The 20,742-nt window shown below is 34.6% G+C and overlaps 1 protein-coding gene and 1 long non-coding RNA gene across 3 annotated transcripts in view; one reads left to right on the top strand and one right to left on the bottom strand.

Moving 5' to 3' along the window:
* Nrk (Nik related kinase) overlaps positions 1 to 20,742 on the bottom strand; it is a 96,257-nt gene that overhangs the window by 50,384 nt on the left and 25,131 nt on the right. For both annotated transcript variants that reach the window (XM_076918353.1, XM_034485613.2), the window contains exons 3-4: positions 3,357 to 3,413; positions 2,063 to 2,134 (exon numbers count right to left, since the gene is read on the bottom strand). In XM_076918353.1, the coding sequence (XP_076774468.1) occupies positions 2,063 to 2,134; positions 3,357 to 3,413 (129 nt within the window). The remainder of the gene's footprint in view (positions 1 to 2,062; positions 2,135 to 3,356; positions 3,414 to 20,742) is intronic.
* Positions 1 to 20,742, top strand: part of LOC143435482 (uncharacterized) — an 82,051-nt gene that overhangs the window by 40,510 nt on the left and 20,799 nt on the right. The window lies entirely within an intron of this gene.

The following is a 20,742-nucleotide window of genomic DNA, read 5'->3' as shown; positions in this document are numbered from 1 at the left end:
GTGATAAATAGACTACACATATTTAACGTATGATACATACAATAGCTACAGATAGGCATATGTGGCATTTATTTTAATCCAAACAATTGCATATTTTTCTTTCAGATTTTGTATTAGTACATAAAACACATCTACCTATAGCAGTAAATATTTGTGTATCATTTGGTGGCAGCATAAAATTATAAAGAATAGATATATGGGCCTGATGCCTACAGGATGGGGTCAGATGTTGAAGGTTTTTTTTTTTTTTTTTAAGAATTATCAAGTTATTTATCCTTAAATCCTCCTGATTAGAGGAGATCACTGAGGTCAAAAGCAAAGTTTAAAGGGACAACTCTATCAAAAGAGAATTTGAGCTTAGCCAGGAAAGAACACCAACTCTGAGTATTGGTACACTTCTCTTTTTACCATTGACTCCCCATAGTAAGAAACCCACTTCTCTCCCCAGTGTTCCATTTTCATTAAAAATACAGTAGAAGATAGGAACACTGTCTTATCTTTATAGAATATCTATGTATGTGCAGCTAACACATATCCGTCAAGCTGATTTAGAAATGCTAACTGATTAGCTAGCAACGACGTGATGTTCCTTTACTAAATCTTAATCATAGTATTCAAAAGACATGACTTAAAAAAAAAATAAAACTTTCAAGAGTGGGTTTCCCACATAAATGTAAACTCTCCCAAAACAAATAAATGAAGATCAGATATGTTTGGAAAGCATTAGTGTGTTTGCCACTCTCAATTAACAGGAAGTTGAGCTTGTAAGAAACACACAAGTACATAATATCCATCAGGCCAAGTGGGTAATTTAAAACTCTAACACATCTCCCAGTAATATGATGCTACAGTGTTCCCTGGCTCTGTGCCAGTTGATCCCAGACTGGCCCGAATATCCTGCTTTTTGTCAAAAGGCAGCTCAAGGATGCCAGAATTCCCTTTGTAAATCCACCAATGCTACAACCAAAATCCCCCCTTTTTAATATGGAAAGAATATTAGAAAGTTTTGGACACGTTAATTTTTTATTCATATAAACTTTTAAAAAAAAGTGGAATTAGACTAATAATTCTATTTTACATTTCTTCAATTTCTGGTAGATTTTTGATCTTATGAAAGCTGGTTATAGCTGCTTCCTCTGAATAAATTTTTACTATTATGATACATTATAATCTAAAAGAGGCCTGTTGTATAACAGATAAATCATGAAGGTATTTGAAAGTGGTTTTTTTCATATACCTAGAAAGATTCAAACTGTGTTTGTGTTACTAGAAAGGGTTATTTTTAGTGTATATGTCACTATATTTATGAAAGCATAAAGGCTGAAAATAACTGAACCTCATTTATTTGACTGCAGGAGAGAAAACTAGAAAAAAATTGTATCAATGAAATATATTGATATGAACAATTTTTGTTTTAGGCTTATATAATATTTTGATAGAAAACTAAGGTATTTTGAGAAATACAGTTCTGTATGCCTGAACGTATTCCAAAACCAGTGATTACTGAGATAAGAGAGATATCAAAATTCTACCAGGAGAAAGTGGTTCATACTCCTTCCTGTGACCAAGTATTTCGGACAAATATTTGAAGGGTACTTGGTTGGCTTTCTATTATTAGTTTTGCAATATAAAAAGCAGCCATTAATTTGGCTCAAATGTAATGATGTCTGTGATTATCATAACTGGGCAATAGAGACTTGTTCTAAAGAAGGTGTACACCATATAAAAAAGTACTTTGCGAATGAAAGCCAATTTTAAGAAAAACTATTCTTGGCACAGTCAGCTCTTCCTTGTTGCTGACCAATGTGAAGGCTTTATTTACTGTAGACATACTCATTTTCCCCTGCAGCCAAAAATTTACTGTGCAAAGGCCCTCTTCCTTGACAGATGTCAGTGTTCAACTCTGATGAGTAAATCTATATGAATAGTAGAAGAGATACATGTTATCATTTCCACCATGAGCATTTTAGAGGGAGCCCATGTAGAGATAATGCAAAGGATGAATTGAAAGCTAAAATCAAGGGAAAGACTATGGAGGTGTCAAGGAAGACCAAGTACTCACGCTGTATCTCCATCCAACAGACTTTTGGTATTTGTTCACTCTCACGCGCTTTCCTATTTCAGGCAAAGGATTCTGAAAAAAAATGAAAAATATTTTTAGACTTACTAATACACTCATACAATAACTTATGCCAAAGTATTTTGTGCTATTTTAGCACTAAATTGTAAATGAATATAACATCTTTCCTTTCTTGCTTTGCACTAATAGTGTTAATCTAAATTTTCAATTTCTTATAGCATGTGTGAACTGGGAACAAATTTATATTAATGGATGTGACTGACACATTAATGGGAAATGTTGCAATAGCGAAGTGTTATTTTCCTTTTACAAATGCAGATGGTAAATATTAAACATCTATTGTCCTACCATGACTTTTAAATATTCAAAGATTTAATATGGTTCTAGGGCTCCTAAGTTAAAATAAGGAAATAAATTATCTTATACAATCTTACTTTAAAACTCACTGGATTACTTAGGAACTATATTTTATAAATCTACAAAACTCCCAAATCCCCTGAATCTCACATTGGTTTACAACATTTACTAGCCACACAAAAGTACCCTTCAGTTTCTTCACTAATTGCAAATAACAGTTCATTGTAAGGTACAACAGTTCCATAAAGCCACATAGTCTTTCAAGTATTTTCCTTTAGGATATAATGAAATGAAAATGTCTTAATTTCTGTTATGTTTGTGCTCATATTATCTTGAGAAAGTGAAATACTAAAGAAAGTGGGCAGAATTCAGTCTGTCACAAATTCTTTGACAACAGATTATGAACTGTGACACAATTTTATGAATTTTAGCAGGAACAGTGCCAATTAAATGTTCTTTCTTGCTTATCTGTCAGAAAACATATGAAAAATATGCTTCTCTGTCAACTTCTTTCCTTCTACCTGTCATTGGGAATCTAATGGCCTCAACTCTCAAAAGAAATGATTGGAGAAAAAGTACAACAGAGCAGAGCAGTATTAACACAATATTAAAGGAAATATTTCTTTTGCTATCCCCAACAATAGATAATCAACTGGAAATAGAGAGGAAGATACTTTCCCAATTGGTTTATAATATCAAATATTTAGAATTTATGGTATGAGTAATTTATTTTTAATGTGGAAATATAACAAACCAATAACTGTAATATAAAAATTTCTGTGATTACAAACCTATAATTATTCTGGATTGAGTCACTAATGTATAAAATCATGATTTTAAACCAATGACTTTAGAGTTGTTTATCCCCTGTACAGTGTACTAAGTGAGCAGAATACAGCGAGGAGACAGTATTGATTACCTTCCGGGCATTCATTACTTTAATAGCCACAAAAGAACCAGTCTTTTCATGGATTCCCTGAAAGAAAGGAAATTGATATGTGTCAAATGTTTGCTATTTACCCAGCAACCCAGAAACTAATAAAGTGAAATATAATTAAATAATGGCAAGAACATATGTGTTTCTAACAAACATAACTATGTTATCAACATTTTAATAAATCCAAAGCACTTCACTGAAAGTGAAGCAAGTTTATTAAGTAGCTTATATTTTTATGCTTTATATTAAGCCATGGACATAATGGATCATCTAAACTTATTGTTTATTCAATGTAATTAATATTCTCAATTTGTTCTCCATTGAAGAATCCAGATGAACAGTGCAAATTTTCAATTGAAAATAACAAAAACAGAAAGACATTTACTATACTCTTTTTGACCTACATGCATGCAGTACTGTGCAAATATCTTCCTATTGAATATTTCTTCCATAATGATCACTGATAAGACTGATGCATATTTAATCCAACAGACTCTAAATGTTTTAATGTGTCTTGAATCACAGCAACCACAAAACTTACAAAATGGAATATGGAATATTGTTTCTTAGTGGAATCATAATGATTTCTGATAATGTTGTCTTAGCCTAAATGCAAATCATATATTTATAATAATATTAAAATAGATATATAGTTTTTAATTAGAGATTATTTTGTGGCTGTTAATTTTCAAAAATATTTAATGCTGTGGTAATAGAAAAAGTCCTCCCCAGTGTTATTATGTTTAAGTTAAGCAGAATGCCTTATATGATATTTCTCTAGCTGAAAATTATTCTTGGACTATACTAGGTTGAACAGTAGTCTCCGAAATTTGAGTTTCACCTTGTACTCCAGATTGTGACCTTATTTGGTCATCCTTGAATTTCTCTGTAGGCACAGAGAAATTGCAACTTTCCTTTCCTTGATTCTAAGAGGTTATTCATGGGTCAAACTGCTATTCAGTTCATAATACTATTCTGTGCAGTATAAAGCATTTGGCATACTAGCAAAGCTATTAATCATGCATAATCCTCAAAACTTGAGCTGTATCACTTTCATACTTGTGAATATACATTTGTGAAGAAATTGAACATCATTAAATGCTGGTATTCATGATGTAAAGAACTTTTTAAAAATATTCTCTCAATCAATGGTCAGGAATTGACTCTCATTTCAACATTGCACAGCTTTTCGTCAGCCAATTATATACTAACATGGTATTTCAAGAAGTTATTTACTATTCCTGAAGGAAAAATAAACCCTAGGTCTTAGAATCACATAAGTTAAGAATCAACAATTTTGTCTAATGCATACAAAAATACATAATTATAAATTGCTGCCATTAAAATAACATTTCAGAGTTCTCCCTTGTACTCTGATGTTTTTAACATTTATTACCAAGTCATTTTAAATTCAGACAATAATTTCAAAAACAGCATATATAGTATATGATCACAGTATAAAAATTAATTAATATTGACATAATACTCCTTTAAACTGTATTACAGTTTGTGTTCAACCATTTTGTATAATATAGTTCAGTTTGTGTTTATCTGATGCTTTCTTGTAATTATCCTGAGATTACACACTTGCAGGAGAAGAACAAATAAATGGAAGGTTCTCTCTCCCCATATACATCATCACATATCTCACAACAATTATGAGGAAATGACCTTGATCACTCAATGTAAGACCCCTGAAGTTTCTCCGCTACCCATTCATTGTCATATTATAAATCATTGGTAGTTACTGACATCAATTTTGGCGGAGAATACTGTTATTCTTGACTAGCTAGTTAGAGAATCTAACAGGTATCTTTTGGAAATAAACTAATTGTTCAGTAGTGCCATCTTGTGGCTTGCTGGTTATGTTGAAGCTGCTTTCTGCTGAGAGCTGAAGGGCGGATTATAGTGAGGAAGGCACTATTTGTAATGTGGGTTATGTATGGTCTTTTCTTTTCAGGTATGATTTGTATTTTATGAAAAATTAAATAAATGTAGAAAGTACTAAGAAAGCAGAAAGGTTTTGTACTCTAAAGTAATCAGAACTGTCATTGATGTGCTGAGTATTGAAAAGCCCAAAATTATAAATTGGATTTTGTCGTTCACTTTTCCTATAGAAATATCAACAATAAACAGGGACCCACTGGTTGAACTGGAATAATAATGCTTCTTAAAATATAAAATACTCAAAAAGTACTAGAAAGATAAACTGGAGTCATAAGTTTTAAGCTATGTGAATCTATAACAGGGGAAAGAAAATTCAAGGACTTATTACTCATACAGTTTTGAATTTCTAACAGAATTGGTTAAAGGGTTCAGAACAATGAATATAGGCTACCATAAAAATACATTAATAAGATTCTAAATAACTATCCTAATAACGTATAATGCCTTCACAACTAAACATACATTATTTTCACAGATCTGTTTGAAGTAACTCAAGAGAAAAAAATAAATCCCTCAATGTGCTAATTTCAACTTGGCAAAGATTTGTGTTCTTAATTAATTTAGGTAATCAAATAAACAGCATTATTTAGCTTGCTTCCTCCAGGAAAAGCAGAGTTCATTACTGTGCTGTTGGTCTTCATGAGCTTGCAAATTAGTACCAGCATTTTGAATGTATCTTATTAGCAGAAAATTCTACACGATCCTAAATGTAAGACTGATTACATACAAACATACATATATAGTGTCCTTATATACATGTATAAAATATTTCTTTAATTGAAGACTAAACCTTAATATACATAAAAACATGAAGGTAAGATTATAAATACAATTGTGAGGGTTACAAGAAGACATGTATTCCTTCTTAATATCCAGACTCCTTCAATTACTTTGGGAAGTCAAATTACTACACTCAAGACCAATTACACTTTGAGGAAGTATGTTAAAAATAATAAAGTAAGGCTAATTTAAATGCTAAGGTTCCAGAAGTAAGTGAAAGTAAACTTATAACTACAGAAGAAATTTGTGGGTTATCAGAGTCTAGCTCCTAACTGACCAATAAGTCAACCACCTTTCTAAGCTTTTTTTGTTTTTCCTTTCTCTTGACACCATTCTTTTCAATAAGCATTTATTCAGTTGTATTTTATAAGAGTCTCCTACACCTTTGGGCTGTTCGGGTGAAATTATTCTCTGATTTCCATTAGCATAGTTGGGAAAGCTTCATGGAAGAGATAGTACAGATGCCAATTGAAACATGATTCCAGCAGAATATTTGAAAACACTGGAGACTAAATGGTGGTCTTAGTTGCATAGAACTTCACAAGCATGTGCTATCAGGCAATGCTGACTAGAAACACTCAACCATTAAACACATACACACACACACACACACACACACACACACACACACACATTAGGAAACGGGGGATGGCTATACAGCAGAAAACTGAAAACTGAACATGGAATGTCAGGGAGCACCTGCTTTAGTCACAAGCAGAAATGTCAGTGGAAAAAAATAATAAAGCCATGCTGAAAAGGAGAGAAAAGACATCACTGAGAGAGATAAGCCATTAGTTGTGTACTTTATGACTGGCTTTTGTTAGCTAATAGGCTGATGCAAACCTCAAAATTGGTAAGGCACTGAAAAATCAGCATTGAATTGCAGTAATGATCAATTTCTTGGGGATTATACATTTTAAACCATAACAAATGATTTAAAATAGCAGTTGTGACAGCTGTGTTTGTAAAATCCATCATTCTATTCTGCAACAGTTAATTACTATGTTTTCCCCCAGAAAGAATATAGGATAGTTCTTGATGGCCTTGTAATTTTCATTAGACAATTTTTTATATCATGTAGTTAAAGAAATTGTTGTGGAAAAACTGTCTTCTATTCAGCCACTTATTCAGAGTCTCTCTGGCCCATTTATTTAGTTGGCAAACTGAAACCACATAATCTCCATGGCATTCTTTCTTTTTAGTTGGGTTTGTGGTGGAAAAAGACCACTGAGCTACTCATGATACTTGAGTCCACTCTATAAGTGCATGGCTTGCTTTGACTACATAGTTTTGTTCTTCATCATCTGTTTTGGTCACTAGCAAGAGATCCAACTGATCCATGACAGCTACCATATGCAGTATCTAGGGGTCGTTGTTGAGATACCCATGGCTAACAGAATAGCTTCTACAGACAGGTTTGTCCAGAAACATAAGAGAAAGTGGCTGGCTGAGGGTTTTCCTTCTAAGCATGTTTTCTCCTTAACCATCATTTTAGACTGGTAACAAGGGTGCTGTTTCTTGCATGGATGTGTTCTATTGTTTCCTTCTTATCTTTCCTTCATCACAAAACAGCTCAGGAAGCCCCAAATGACAGATGTGTTGAGAGCAATCAGTGGAGGTATGATCAAAACCAGTCATGATATGGTGAAGATAAAGGGGGAGAACTGAGGACTTAAATGAAATGCCAATCACTCTCCAAGAAGGAGCTGTAGTATATTTGGGAAGAAAGGGGAATTTATGAGCTTCAATTTTTTTTAAAAAAAATAAGTTTTAAGAAACTCAGATATGCAGCTATTAGATAGGTGATAATTAGTACATGACAAAATTATCAAGACACACCCAATTTCATTCTTACAAACCTTAGTATCCTGCATGAACACACACTGTGATCATTACATTAGACTGAAGGGCGGCCAAAGATACAAGATACAAGATCTCTTATTCAATATTTGCATGAGCATCTCATTGCTACAAAGATTTTGATAGAGTCATGTGTCTTCCTAGATAGAAATGTCTTCCTAGGTGTGATCTCTCTTCCCCACCTCTCTGTCTATCTCTCTCTGTCTCTGTCTCCCTCCCTCCCTCCCTCCCTCCCTCCCTCTCCCCCCTCACCCCACCGACCCTGTTCATGAAAACTCAAAATAGTCAAATGCAAATAATTGTGGCTAGAAATAGTTGGAAACTGAAACTAAATAAATAGTATTTTAAATTTGGGGCCTTAAAACTACATTGCGTTGCAAGTTAAAGGTGAGGATAATTAGGAATCACGTTTCTGTTAAAAACTCTAACAGATTTCTTAAAGACATTATAAATATTATTTATAAAACAGTTGTTACTTACTATGAAGATATGTTATATCTTTGCGTAAAATGTGGGTAACACTCAAGTTAATTAAGTAACATAAATGTAAGTTACAGAATCACTTGATAGTCTTTATCTTAGGTCTCATATATTACTCAAATGAATCATTTACCTAGATGACAGCTTTTTAAAGGAAGTTTTTATTTTTATTTAGTTTTAGGGTTACAGGCATTCAGCAAAGGTGTATTGGGCTAAGTCAACCTAATTGCAATATGATTCTAAAACAGAAGAGGATGGGCCGAGTGGTGAGTGTAGACACGTGAGTGATGGTGGGGCACAAGATAATTTTTATGCCATACAAATTAGTAGAAACTTTAGAGAGATCATAACACCTAATAAGCACTATAACACACTGAGACTTCAGACAAAGCCCGTTAACTGCTGCCTTGTTGCTGGGTACTCCAGGAATCCAAAGAACATTAATTATCAGTAGGTGAATTTCCCTTCTTCAACCCTGTAATCATCTCTGTGGTTACACTGTGAGGCCACTCAAAGTTCCAAGCAATTCTCTTCAGTTAGAAAGCCTCAAGGCTTGGAAAGATACGTGCTCATCCATGTCAGAGGGCAGGGGCTTAAGGAATTGGTGCCGAGGCTCTTGCCAAACCGACACAAGGTTAGTCTGTCAGGGAATATTGCCTAATCCTCAGTGGTGCTACTACACTGAAACCTCCACTAAATATCAGTGATATATACCTCCTGTGGTTCTATTGAGCTCAGAGGTGTGAAGTGCCGAGAACACCAAGTGTTCTCTTCATCTGTTTCTTCAGTAGCAAACCATCCAATTACTAAAACCTTGGCTAGCTTAGTAAATGGATTCAGAGTGAACCAGATTTTGCAAGTAAAAAGCTACAGAAGCACCAGAATAACCAGACAGACTAATGTTTTTCCTCTTCCAAAAATCTGGGACAGTCATGGTCATGCTTTAGTACAACTGTGAAATAGTCGGAAGAGGGCCTTGGTGGTTTCAGTGGCTTTGTAGCTTAGGATCTGCCCTGCAATTTGAGGCAGTTATGTGTGCTTATACAGCAACTTCAACTGACTTTTATTACCCTTGTTATTACTCCTGCAGGAAAAAAATAGGTCAAAATAGGAAGTAACATCATTTGCAAATGGGGCTGCTTTCTCTGACACTCCAACACTCCAACAGAGAATTGCATAAAATGGACAATAAAGTTCAAAATCCATGGCTAGAAGTATATGGACAGTGGCTACCAGGTAACTAAGAGGTGTCCTCAATAGACTGCTACACCATAAGCCAGGTCTAGAGGTGACAAAAATACAAAACCATTGAAGTTCATTCTTACTAGTAGGTGGCATCATAAAAGTTTCAATGTTGGCCATTAATACAAATTATAACTCATAGCCTGCAGGCATGAAAAGTTGGTTCAGAGGCTAAGAACACTGGCTGCTCTTTCAGAAGACCTGAGCTTGGTTTCTAGCACCCATATCTGGTGGCTGACAATCACCTGTAACTCTAGCTCCAGGGGATCCAACACCATCTTTTGTTCTATGTTAGCATCTGCATATTTATGGCATATTCACACCCCCACAAACAGAGACACACAAGTCTTTAAAAATAGTCACACTCTATAAAGTAGAATGTCATGAGGAAATGATGACATACACAAGAAGGTCCTACATACTCTCAAACCCACTGCTCACACTTCCAAGCATCATTAATCACTAATGTACAGTGAAAAGATGATAAAATAAAAGACACTGACAGAACTCTGTGTGTGTCCGTTTAAGCCTATGACTTTTTTCCTCTCGGAAGAACTATACATTACAATTATAAGAGGGAATTCAGATCCCAGAAGCTACTTTCCTTTTCACATTCTTTTCTTCCCCAGCCTTCTCTGTCACTGTTTTTTTTCTCATTCTCACGATCATGGGGTTTTTTTTTGTTGTTGTTGTTGTTGTTGTTTTGTATGATATCTTTTGATTTAACCATGGGACAGTGTATCAAGGCATGGGCAAACATCTTTTGTAAGCAAACAGGTTCTAACCAGAATGGATAATGCTTCACCACAATGTCACAATGTTTTAACATAAACTGCTTTCTTTATGCAATGCATGAATCAGTTAACACTCACACAGAATGTATTCCATCTGTTCTGACAGATGTGAGGGGCAGTGTCTCCAATTCTATCAAGCAGCGCAACCAGTGTAAGGAAAGCATTGAAACAGCTGGCTGATGGGGGAGGGGAGGGCCACAGCAGCCCAAAGCATCAGCTTTGCCTTCAAAATCTACCCACTCCAAAGGAGATTCCTAACTCTCCCAGCTCTACCAGTAGAGGCTTAAACACAAAAGACCTGCATATGACTCTAACATGGACAGGGTGTTTATGACTTCAAGAAAAGTTTTTATGTGTGCTGTGCAGGATATTTATTTAAGGGTACTCCAAACAAGAAAATCCCTGAGAAAAATTAGTTAAATTTAGTAAGGTAATCTGAAAAAGTAATATAATCTGAGAGACTAAGACAGTCATCTAAAGGAGAAACATATTGATGTGAAAATATTCTCAGATTGGAAATGAAGAAAAAAAGATATACATATCATGGCCTTGTTAAAAAGTTTGACTCTTTTCTTTCCTACTTCAAAGCATTTCATAATTTTTTCAATTATATTCTCCACTACTAATCCCTAAATTTGTTAATCCACCTGGTCAGTGACAAAAACACCAGGAGCCAAAGCACAGTCCTGGAATCCCTGCCTATTCTGGTGTTGCTTTTAGTCTTTCAAACTGTCACTGTGAGTTTTTTCTTTTCTTTTCTTATTATCACTTATAACCTTTAAACTATTCATCAAACCAGATACATGACATATAACTTAAAAGTGCCAAAAATCTGAACAAAACCATTTTTGCAAGTAGACTAGATAATCTCCCTATAAGTAAGTTAATTATATCAGTGATTTTAGCAATACTTTGTCCAGGCCTTAAGCAAATATTTATGAATTATTCTAAGAATGTATTATTATTTGATATGCATTAAATGTCACAAGCAAAAAGCACTACTGGATTAGGTGAGGATCTCAGACAAGATGCGTTTGAGTTTATATTTAAGTAGTCCTTTGCCTACAAATTATAGAGAGAGAGGCATGTGTTCCATTTCCAAACACATCATAAACAGTTTTGTTGCATTTTGTCATTGCTTTGTAAATTTTCTTGAATTTAGCCAGAGTATGTTCTGTATGATATGGATCCCTGAAATATAATATTTTCTTTATACTTAAGCATACAATTATGTTTTTAAAGTGTCCCTCCTGTGCCTGACAAAATGGCTATTCTTTACTTGTTGATAGCAGAACTCATCATAGTTCAAAGAGACCAATGTCCTAATTGTATTGTTAGCAATGTTCCCAACTTGGTGTATAAAAATTCTGATACAGAGTTAAAAGATTTCCATTGTAACTTTGGATGTACTACATTCATACCTCCTTGTAATTTTATGAATTTATGTTCACTTATTTTAGAACATATTTTTCATTCCTTTGAATGAAAGTTCTTATATTTTAATAATAGAACAATAAACTTTAAAAATGATGAACATATTCAACCTCGTATTGCTTATAGAAAAAAATGTGAGACACAAAAGCAAGTCCATTTGAGACTTCACAACAGAGATAAAAACCTACCATCAAAATGTCTTCTGATTGTTTTTTTCTTTTTCTAAAAATGCACCTGACTTTCACTGTTAGAAAGCTGGACCACCTAGAATACTCACAAGGCTAAGAATTCTTTGAGCCTAAGTTTTTTGGGGCGGTGGGATATGACCGAAGTGTTTTTTTTTCCCACAAATTTTCTCAAAATGTCAGTACTGGCAAGATATAAATAAAGGAAAGAGTCTGCCATGGACAAGGCTGCAAGATAATTATTTTCTTCCGTCTTGTAAAGAAAGGTGGCAAAGTTAGGATGGTTTATTTTACTTCTGTGCTCCGGTTCTTCTTTATTAATATACTAAATTCATTAACATCTGGGCCAGCTTTCTCATAAACTGCAGGTCATAGGGCTTCACCTCTTGTGTGGGCTTAAGCATTTGTATTTGTTGCATGTCTGAAGAGCTATTGGAACATGCTCCTGTATTTCTACTTCAAGAGACAAAAAAAAAAAAAAAAAAAAAAAAAAAACACTCTCAACTAAATCTACATCTGGGATTTAACTCAAAAGTATTTTGTCTCCAAGGGTCTTTGCTGTATTAGAGTCATGAGTCACTGTCAACACTATAGTGTAGACGTTGTTCTTACTGTCATGTATTGTATACCTTTATTTAATTGTGAACTATGACAAGTCAAATAATACATACAGGCTTCATGGGGAAATACGTAAAAGATTGAGCTCAAGGGCCTCCTTAATGACCCTCTTTTCTCACAATAATAAATCTTCTCTCCTCAGAATGTGCTTCTACTTCACATTTCCTCCAAATCACTATTCTCATCCTACAGTTACAGGTAATGAGTTAGATACAATGTTTTATTGTTACTTTGCTTTAGTTGAATTCTTGCAAAAGCATTTCATTGTGTAGGTGCAAAAAGTACAAGAAGCAGTTTCAAAACTGGAGATGGGAAGGGGGCAGGAAACATCTCAGGAGAGGAGACTGAAACTTCTTTATGGGAGTTCTGTATGGGAGAGTCAAAGGGGACAGCTCTATCCTCTTGCTGGGTAATTTAGGAGGGCAAGAGTGTCAAACATCTGTAAGCTGCCTACTTGGGATGCGAAATGAAAAAAGGAAGAAGAGAGGAGAAAGAATGAAATGCTTTAGTCTTGTAAAATGAACAAAATTGGACAGGATTGTGGTTTTAATGTTAACTAATATTTGATGAATTTCGGGAAACTAAGTAACGTGTAGAGCCAGGTAGCCCATGTAAGTGGCTCATTTTGCTTCAAATTTGTGAAATGTATCTACTATATTTTTAAACAAAATCTATGTTACATAAATGGCTTAATGAGCTAAATTAGTTCTGTTATGACCAATCTTCCCTTACTGAAAGTCAATCAGAATCTAATTGTTTGCTTTTAGCAAGTTTAACCACCAAACTGAAACAGCAGAATTATTCAATGGCTGGAGAGATTGCTCAGCCATTAAAGGCTAGGCTCACAACCAGAACTATAAAAGAAATATAAATATGTTTCCCTTTATATGCATACACTAATTTAATTTTTTATACTTTGCACCTAACAATTGTCTCTGCCACCAGTTAAAACAAATGGTGATTAATTTTTCTCTAAACCTTTGATATCTTTGTATAACTATTACACATGATGGTTTCAGATATTCTGTTTCAATATTTTATTTAATTTTCAAGGATCTAGGAACTTGAATCTCAAGTACCTGATGACTTGCCTAAGAAACAGACTGACTTAATTTGCAAAACTGCCAAGTCAGAATGGACAGTGACTCAAGAGCTCCATGTTTAGGAGGTAACTAAATGTACTATGCAGATTTACATGATAAATGATGTTTTTGTGCTTTACTTAGATTCCTTATTATTAACTATCACTGGGAACTGTGGTATCTTTTGTATTGTAGTGATAATTGTATGTTCTATCCTTTTATGAAGAAATTAAGTTTACAACATCTCTGAGGTGTGTAATCTAAATAAAATAATAATAATATATAAAAACTTGAAGATCCAAATTTTGATTTTCAAACAAAGGACAAGTGTGTTCACACAATAGAATGTCCATGTATAGGGAGAACCATAGAGCATCATCGTCTTGCAAAAAGAGGCCCATGCATTCATGAAAAAATTGACTTCAATAGTAAAAGTGACAAGAAAATGCTTTGACAAATGTTTTGCTTGTATAATTTGTATAAATCACTATGTAAGATGGTGAGAGATGACACTGTGAAAAAATTCTGGTACAAAAGGAAAATCACCTAGATGCAATTCTCAGATTGCCAGGCTCCCTCTCACTCTGAAAAATTATAAAAACTGAGACTTTCTTGAGTAGACCTCACTTCAGCTAATTATTATTAAATGTGTTTTACTGGCTGAAATTACTGAATTGGACTGAATCTTTCTAAGAAAATTTGCAGGCAATAGAGTTGCTATATTGAGAGGAAAAAAGTTGAAAGATAACTTCGAAGATCAACTCCAATTACATAAAATCTCATGGCTGCTGCAACCTGATAAAAATGAGATAGATTTATTAAAATATGAAATACTTTGAATAAACGTCAGAAAGACAATATAGAAAATGACGATTTGCATATATGTATATGTCCTTGCTCGGCTTACCCAGTAGTCTGAGGTATAGTTAGTTTGAATAGAGTGCTGCAACTGAACAATTTTCCAATAGAATTTATTCAACACAGTTGCCCTCTTGACTTCTGTAACTTTAGCATCCTTGAAAATATCCCTGCTATTTTCACAATGACTTCTTTTCATGCTTTTTCACAAGCGGAATTAATGTGATGCAATGACTTGTGTTGGATTTCATTAAATTTCTCTATTTTACCATCCCACAATATACGTATTTTTCCTTGTCCACCATCTATACAATATTATTTTCCCCACAGGCCTATCCCGAAAACAAATGGGCTATAACTTCTCTTGCTACATTCTATCTTTTTAATAGTGAAAAACTTTACTTTCAAACCAACCACATAAGACTTCAAAACAAAGTATAAGCCTGCTGTCTATGTACTATATAGTACCACTCTGCCAAAAATATATTGCCTACTAGAAATAAGCTTAGAAAATTTGCTGAGAAGCATTAAAGACACCGTAAATACAACTCTCCCTACCCTAGTTCTAACATCTGCCACTAATTGTGTTCATCATAAATGTTGACTTAGGAAAGTTAAAGCCACAAATACATCCATTTTGGAGCCAACTTCTTCTCTATATAGTTTGTTTGTACATCAAATGATCCATATCCTGGTACCAAAATATTCTGTCACCCACCACTATCCTTTGAAACACATCTCTGGATAATCTCAGTCAAAGTAAAATCATGAGGAAGAAAGTATGTCTGAGACTTTAAAATACTTTTTTTCTTCCTTTAGCTATGGGTGATGACTTTCCTGTACTTCTTGTTTTGTGAAATGTCTTATGATTAGGTTTAATTAGTACAGGATAATTATCTCTCTTCCTTTTCTTTTCCTGTTTGAAGTTTTAGTGGCTAATCGGTGAGAAAAACTTGGATTTTAAAGAAGGGCCCAACGATGACATTTATACAGTTTTTCAAACTAGTTCCTGATTAAATCCAAATTCACAGTTAAACTGTTGTCAAGAAAAAAATAATTTATTTTTAACAAATTTTAACGAAGACCCAATTAGATTTTCATTCTTGTTGTTGTCTGCATTGTTTTGTTTCATTTCATTTATTTGTTTTGAGACAGAGTTTCACTATATGGCCCCAATTAGCCTGAAACCAACTGTGTTAGCCTCATTCTGATGGCAATACTGATTTTGCCTTCAAAGTAGTAGTACTGCCACAGTAAAAGTCCACATCTCTCCCTATTTACATTCAGTGTTAAAAGTCCCTTTTCCCTTGAGTATAAAACTGTTTCAATAATTATTTCACAGCAAATAAGCCCACTTTGTATGTTTCTATCTTATATTGTATGGTGGCTAAACGCCTAAACCAAATTCATAACATGCATGATTACTAACACTAACAATTACACAAAGTAAGTTTAAAATCTTTATATTTACAGTGCATTATTCTTTGACAAGAGCAGCAGCATGAGTCAATGGAAATGGTTAAATTGGTTTAACAAATACTGATTTTTTAAAAAAAAATTCATTTCTTTCTATATACAGACAGTATTTCAAAATAAATAAACTGCCTAAATACAAAAGATAAAAAAAAAAAACACAATAGAGGAAAGCCTGTTGTTTATCCATGTCTTAGTCTGGGTTTCTATTCCTGCACAAACATCATGACCAAGAAGCAAGTTGTAGAGGAGAGGGTTTATTCAGCTTATACTTCCACGTTGCTGTTCATAACCAAAGGAAATCAGGACTGGAACTCAAGCAGGGTAGGAACCTGGAGGCAGGAGCTGCTGCAGAGGCCATGAAGGGATGTTGCTTACTGGCTTGCTTCCCCTGGCTTGCTCAGCTTACTTTCTCATAGAACCCAGGACCACCAGCCCATGGATGGCACCATCCACAATGGGCATCACATTAATTACGTTTGTGAAAAGGCATGGAAAGAAATCATTGTGAAGATAGCAGGAATGTTTTTAAGATGTTAAAGTTACAGAAGTTAAGAGGGCAACTGTTGTTGAGAATACCTGAAGCACTTTAAGATCTATGTGATTGGCCATATATGATTTGTAAAGTCACTGAAATATGGGTATTCATCACTAGAAAACTTTCCTGCAAGGTACGTATAGGTACTCCTTGTATGTTTAGAAAGGGAACCCAAGGTCAACAAGAAAATGTGCTTGGCCATGTTTCTCATTATTTCCTTTTCTGACATCATTTTTACCACAGTTTGTATTTTGTATATGCTTATGTTATGCTTAGGAAGGTGAATCCAGCTCTGTAAAACATAATTAAGAAAATTACATAAACGCATTAAGCATTCACCTTTCACATTGGATGTAATCAGTGATCTCTTTCCCCTAGATGAAATTTGATCTAGATCAAATTGATCTAGATCAATTTGAGCAAGCCAATGTAAGAAAGGAAGAAAGTAAAGGATTCAGAATACAGCGCTTAGTCATTTTAGCTGCAATCCCTTTTCTTGAGCATAATCCTCAAAATGATAGTGACTTTACTTTTCTTCTTCCCCTGCTAGCATGGGAACTAACGCCCAGAAAGTAAAGTAAAACAATCTTTAAAAATATAAACCTGATAAGTCTTTTTTTCTTCACACTGCCCAAAATGTCCTGGGTCAGCCGAATTCTGACTTTTGCAACTTGATACATCATTTCAACCAGGTGGCTCCATCTTGACCCAGGCACTGTTATATAGGCAAACAGATGTTTCTCAAATTTCACATGACATTATCCATTCCACCTGTTTTGTGACAGATGATTTACTTTCTGACACTTAAACAGTTCTATTCCCCCATCACCCTGCAAATCAGTTCACCTCAATGGAGCACTGCCTTAGCTTAATGAGATTCTAATCCACCCCTTCAGTTTACACACACATAAACAAACTACAGAACAAGAAAGTAACCTTATGGTGCCACTTGGAGGAAGTCTGTTACTGGTCAAGCATGATATTATGCCTGTGGAATTTCAGTATCAATTCTTTTCTTTATCAAATTATATTTCTTATTTTTGTGAGATGGGACTTTCTATGTTGTCCAAGAGGGTCTTAAACTCCTGGACACAAGCAATCCTCCTTTCCAGCCTTCCTATTTGCTACCTAAGAAAAAGTGTGAACACTACCATGACTGACTTTAGATTTTTACATTTTTAGCATTTTGGCTGTCTACTCTTAATTAATCTACACATTTGTCTCATGTCGTCACTTTTCTTAATTTTGTAATAAGTTCATATATGAGTACATTATTTTCCCCTCCCTCTTCTCTCTTCAAGTTCTTTTATGTTCTTGTACCTTCCCCTAAAAATTCATGGTCTCTTATTCTTTAGTTATTAATGTTCTATAAATATACATGCATATACAACTTTATGATTATAGCCAGCTGAATTGCTTTAGTGTTGCTTGTATGCACATATGTTTGGGCTGACCACTGCAATTGGATAACTCATACAAGGAGAAGACTAAATCCCCCTCTCCCTCTCCCCGTAGCCATTAATTGCCTGTAGCTCTAGGGCTGGAGCACTGTAGAATTTCCCCCATCCATATTGATATGTCAACTGGTATTATCGTATTTCAGGTCAAGTTTAGGCAACTGTATTGTTGAGATTTCATGGATGCAATTTCCCTGTCATATATAGAAGATACTATCTCATAGCAAATCTCTGAGTTATCTGACTCCTCTGCAGGATCTCCTGTAACCTAGACTGTCTTTGAAACCACCCCCATTCCCCCCCCCACGCTGTCTTCCTCCTTTTGCAGCTTGCCTATCCATAAATACATGGAAATAGTTTTTAAAACTTGTTTTGCTGGAGTTCTACTTGTTTCGAAAGTTATCTGTGTAATAAAACCCTTACACCCAGCCAATGACGAGTCCTCCTGATTAAGCTTAACTAATTATGATTTACTAAAAACAATTAGCAGTTCTCTGTAAATCGATATAATGTCATCAGGGTTTTAATTTGCTTCATGATAATGCTTCTGTCAATGTTGGATGACATATATGAAAGTGACCCCATAAAATTATAATATAGCTGAGGTGCATATTAATTATTAGTATATATAATATATCTAGTATGTATTATATATATTGTGTATAATGTATATAATATATGTATATATTATGTGGAGTTCTTACACGGAAAAGATTCACTAAGGGCTTTCCTCTCAGAACGAATCACCATCATTAAGTCATGCCTGATTACAGATATTCGTCCACTCACTCAGAAGACCAGAAAGCCCGTTCTACTCTACTCTGCTCATTATCTTAGGTTCTTAGACTGATTTTCTTCATTCTTCTATTTTGTTTGTCATTTCTTGCCTTGATGTTGTATATATTAATATCATAAATTACTTCCAATTCTCAGCAATTCTCAGACAAACAGTAAGAGTTGAACTTCTGAGTTGCTTACATCCAGCTGCTTGATCGCTGGCTAACGAGGAGTATTCTGAAGCATAGGATCTGTATTAAGCTTCTGTTTCTTCCCCAACTGCCTGCACTTTTAGAGGATTAAGACACCAACCAATACCACTTTCATTTTTATTCCTGGTTTAAGTCAGTTATACCAAATAATTGGTTTCATTATAGCAGTTTCATGCATACTTTTGCTTTCCTCTCCCCACTCCCTCCCCTACCAACTTGCTCTCCTGTTATTGGAATTTTTCACTCTGTAACAGCCTCTCTCTGCATTCATTGCACATGCATTCTGTTACCTTCTCTCTTTTCTTTTCCCTTCTCTCAAGGTCTGTTTTCCAAAGAGTAGAACAGAACAACAAAATAATGACTGTCCACTATAATTACTGAAAGCCAGCCTCTGAGAGAACCTAAGAACCTTTATCACATGGCACATCCATTTAAAGTACTATGTACCAGAATGTAGTGAACCTGATCTCAGTCAATGTGGGTGAAGGTTAAGAGAAACAGAAGTGACATATGCTAGGATACATGTGGATTGGTGCTTTCTGTGACGTGAATATGTTTCATCTGAAGCTCATTAACTAAATATAATATTATATTCATGTGGCTTACAGATGTTAATATTGCCTCAGTTTCTTACTAGGAATATATAAAATTTCAGTAGTAGCTTGAGGCTATGTGTTTTGAATGATATATTCAGCCAGCATAAGCTAACCAAGAATTAATTTAGCCAAACACGTGGTTTGACAAACATTGTTTCTCTTATTACCTTATTTGCTCTTAAATGGAGTCACAAAGTTGACTGGAACACTGGATGAATATATTTGACAAGAAAATAACAAAAGTCTTCGAATCACCTCCAAATTATCTCTTTGTAAATCTTACCACGAGAGCTTACAGCTTTTTCTATCACAACTGTCAACTTCTGCCCTTTCTGAAAAACCCTCCCAGGTTTCCAGATCTGAAAGTTCTGCAGAAACATTTAGTACATTCTAAGCCATCATCACAGAGAAATTTACTGCAGAATGCTGCTACACTACTCCAAACCAGTGCATTAAGCTGCCATCACTAACTTGCCAAGAAAGAACTTTGTGAAGACTGTCCCAAAATGCTACTCGACTGTGTATTAAGATGTAAGGAACAAATTGCTTAAGTTTCCAATTCACTAACAGAATACATATGCCACGCAGAGAAAAGTAACTAATTCTATAATCAAAACCAGGGCTGTGTGTATTTCTAAACTTCCAGGGATTTGTGGGAGCAGGAAAGTCAGGGTGTTTGCTTTTATCCATGCCCAAAGACATACTTTCATGGTTTATAATTTATTTTTATTGTGAAGGGGAGTTTTATATTTCTTCATCAAATCTATATGTTCTAAGAACTTAACTTGAAAACTTTAATGCTTGACATGGGTGAAATTTTGCCTAGTTCATCCTTTTCTTTAGATTTTCCAAGTAAAAAGAAGACAATATACTTTTCCTTTCATGAGATGTTGGAATGTCTAAATAATGACAAATATTATTGATATCTAACTGCATCTCTACATACATAAATGTGTGTGTGTGTGTGTGTGTGTGTTGTGCATGTGTATTTGAGTATACATCTCATATACTCATGAGACTGGGATGGAGATTAAG

This window comes from Arvicanthis niloticus, chromosome X (genome assembly GCF_011762505.2).
Source record: "Arvicanthis niloticus isolate mArvNil1 chromosome X, mArvNil1.pat.X, whole genome shotgun sequence".
NCBI lineage: Eukaryota > Metazoa > Chordata > Mammalia > Rodentia > Muridae > Arvicanthis > Arvicanthis niloticus.
This window is presented reverse-complemented; position numbering and strand designations above follow the sequence as displayed.